Below are 3,253 nucleotides of genomic sequence, written 5' to 3'. Positions count from 1 at the left end.
ATATATATATATATATATATATATATATATATATATATATATGTGTGTGTGTGTATATATACATATATATATATAGCAAATTTCCAAGAAGTCTAGCAGCACAATGTGCTTTTATGAGCAAACTAAACAACAAATGGAACAGGAAAAAAGACACGATGTATAAGAAAAGAATAAACTAAAGCATCTATGCAAGGCTAGTTTCTTTAAACTAAAAACAGAAAATAAATAAAAACAGAAAATAAAAGCTGAATTAAAGCAAGTGAAGATAAAAACAAGATAAATGCAGGTCGTAGAGCAAGTTGAACAATTATCTTGGTTAAAAAACACTGGTCGATTTAGGAGAATCTTACCTTCACGTCCTAAAATGTTTGGCTTATATATATTTTAGGTTTAAATCAGTCTAAATTTTCACAGATATAAGTATGTGATTCATGCATGCACAGGACACACTGCAAAAAATGGAAATCTAAATGAGTCATTTTTGCTTAAATGAAGTGCATTTTTCTTGATTTGAGGAGGTAATTGAGATAATTTGCCAATGGAACAAGAACGTTTACATTTAAAATAAGAAAAAAACAATTGCTTTGTCTTATTTCGAGTGCATATTATCTAATTATCTTGTTTTAAGAGTAGAAATACTCATTCCATTGGCAAATCATCTTATTTATCTCATTTTAATTTATCATGGAAATACTTTCAATTCTACTTAAACTGTTTATTGTTAAATTAGAATAAAATTTAGAAATTAGTTCTTTCAAATTAGTTAGTTTGCTTTGATTAATTTTTAGGACAAAACTAATTGTTTTGAAGTTTTATGTTTTATCTTTCATGTTGAAATCCGGCTCAGGTTTTTTTAATTTCCTTTCTTTTTTTTTTTTTTCAGATGTGTTGGTGAGTCAACAAGGAGCTGGAACGAGCCACAGTAGCGCCCCCTCTGGTCCCCAAGGCCTCAGGAAACACTTTGTGAGAGGCAAGCTAGACTGTGACAACCAGCAACCAGACCCAGACCGCCTTTTTCAGCGCTGCTTCATGGCCACCGTTACATCCATCAATGTGGAGAACCCTGCATAGGGAAAACATGGTTATTGTTCAGTTCTTTATTTTGTATCTGCACCAATGTTTGGTTTCAAGAAACAAAAAATATATAATATGATTAGATCAGTTAGCAGGTGGAGAAACTTTTTCATGGCTCTAGTTAATTGGGAAGTTGAAACTTAGATTTTGACAGGTAACCTTTAGCATCTCTAAGCTTTAAGAAAATCCTTATAAATTGTTCCGAAATATATGTTTTGATATAAAAAAGTTCATTTATCCAATGCAAACAATAAAAATCAGGAATTATACTTCTTAGTCTTTCAAAGCTATGTATGATGGAGAGAAAGCTAAGACTCCTAATAGCAGAGAAGTGAGTTTTTTTTTTTTCTGAGTACTAAAAATCACCTAATGCTTAGAAACCAAGGTGTTAATACTAATCCGATCTTCTTATTTATCTCTTTATCTAAAGCAAAAGAACGTGAGCAAGGCAGCTGTTAATTCTGCTCTGTCCTGTAATAAGAAATCAATGTTCACTTTATAAAATATCTAGAAGCTGCCACCCTCCTTTGAGATCCGGATAGATGTAATGTCACAGTCTATTAGCACATTCTGCTCATCATTTTTCAACCCTCGTCATCGGTGGAGAGCAGAATTTGCTTCTCAGCACCCAGATTGATACGCCATTGATGTGATCTGCATATTTTAAGCTCAGTTTTACAAATGCATGAATAGTAATTTTTTTTTGTAAAGCCCTGCAGTCAAAGCAAACAAAAATTTGGAAACTGGAAAATGTTGAAATTAGTTTTATGCTCATCTAGGGATACATTTCATATTCATTTATACCCATTCAGAATAGCTAAAATCGAGCTTCTGGGATTGAGAACTAATGTTTTGGTCTTTAAACTGCCTAATTTAAATAAAAAATAAAAACTAAGCTCATAAATAGCATGGTGAGATGCTAGAGTATGAAACAATATATGTTTCAAAGACTAAAAAAATTGGATAGAAATGTATTCAGGTGGCAATCTCCCCTCTGTATACATGTGATAAATGTCAGGTCTTTGCCAGCAAATCTCTAATTTTTTACAGTGTTGGCCTGCAGCTCTTGTTACCAGGAGTCAGATTAAACCAACAGTGGCCTAAAGTCAGTCTATCCATTTCCATAACATGAATCAAATGTCGGTATAACTGTGTGTCTCTACAATAGTAGGAAGATTGAGTCTCCATCACCGAATATCATCTGCCTAAATGTCTCACTTCCTGTCCTGGTCCAACAGCAGTTGGACTAGAGCAGATGCTCTAGTCTTGATGACTGCATAGGCATTGGATATTAAATCCTGTTGCTTCAGATTCAGCTTTCTTGCAGTTCTTCAAAGCTGCACCCTTTCCACTGTTTGGGCAGAAATCTTCAAGTTCCAAGTTAATGAATTAATTAATAAACACGAAGGTTCTATATTTGAACTATGAAAACATGCAAGACCTTAAAAGCTTTGCCCCAATGCCACCTTTGGTGGGAACAAGTGAGGAATGTCTCAATCAAATCTAAAATAAATCTTCATTTAGTCTGCTCCATCCTTTAGTCGGCTCCATCCTTTAGTCCGCTCCATCATTTAGTCCGCTCCATCATTTAGTCTGCTCCATCCTTTAGTCCGCTCCATACTTTAGTCTGCTCTGTCACATAGCCTGCTCCATCATTTAGTCCGCTCCATTATTTTAGTCTGCTCCGTTATTTAGTCTGCCCTGTCACATAGCTTGCTCCATCATTAAATCTGCTCATTATTTAGTCCGCTCTGTCGTCTGCCCAATCCTTTAGTCTGCTCCACCATTTAGTCTGCTCTGTCATTTAGTCTTCATTTAATCCACTCCATCATTTAGTCCACTCTATCATTCAATCTGTGCATCATTTAGTCCCGGCGATCATTTAGTCTGGTCCGTGAATTAGTCTTCTCCATCAATTAGTCCACTCCATCATTTAGTCTGCTCCGTTATTTAGTCTGCTCCGTTATTTAGTCTGCTCCGTCACGTAGCCTGCTCCATCATTTAGTCCACTCCATTATTTAGTCTGCTCCGTTATTTAGTCTGCTCCGTCATGTAGCCTGCTCCATCATTTAGTCTGCTCCGTTGTTTAGTCTGCTCCGTCACATAGCCTACTCCATCATTTAGTCCACTCCATTATTTTAGTCTGCTCAGTTATTTAGTCTGCTCCGTCACGTAGCCT

The 3,253-nt window shown here is 35.5% G+C and overlaps 1 protein-coding gene across 1 annotated transcript in view; it reads left to right on the top strand.

The window, feature by feature from the left end:
• The window catches only part of fam159a (family with sequence similarity 159 member A), a 25,130-nt gene extending 22,838 nt beyond the window's left edge, over positions 1–2,292 (top strand). The window contains exon 3 of the mRNA XM_015385794.1: positions 884–2,292. Coding sequence (XP_015241280.1) covers positions 884–1,071 — 188 coding nt within the window. The 3' untranslated portion in view covers positions 1,072–2,292. The remainder of the gene's footprint in view (positions 1–883) is intronic.
• Positions 2,293–3,253: the final 961 nt, after the last annotated feature.

Source organism: Cyprinodon variegatus, unplaced genomic scaffold (genome assembly GCF_000732505.1).
Source record: "Cyprinodon variegatus isolate N-32 unplaced genomic scaffold, C_variegatus-1.0 Scaffold348, whole genome shotgun sequence".
NCBI classification, from domain to species: Eukaryota; Metazoa; Chordata; class Actinopteri; order Cyprinodontiformes; family Cyprinodontidae; genus Cyprinodon; species Cyprinodon variegatus.
This window is presented reverse-complemented; position numbering and strand designations above follow the sequence as displayed.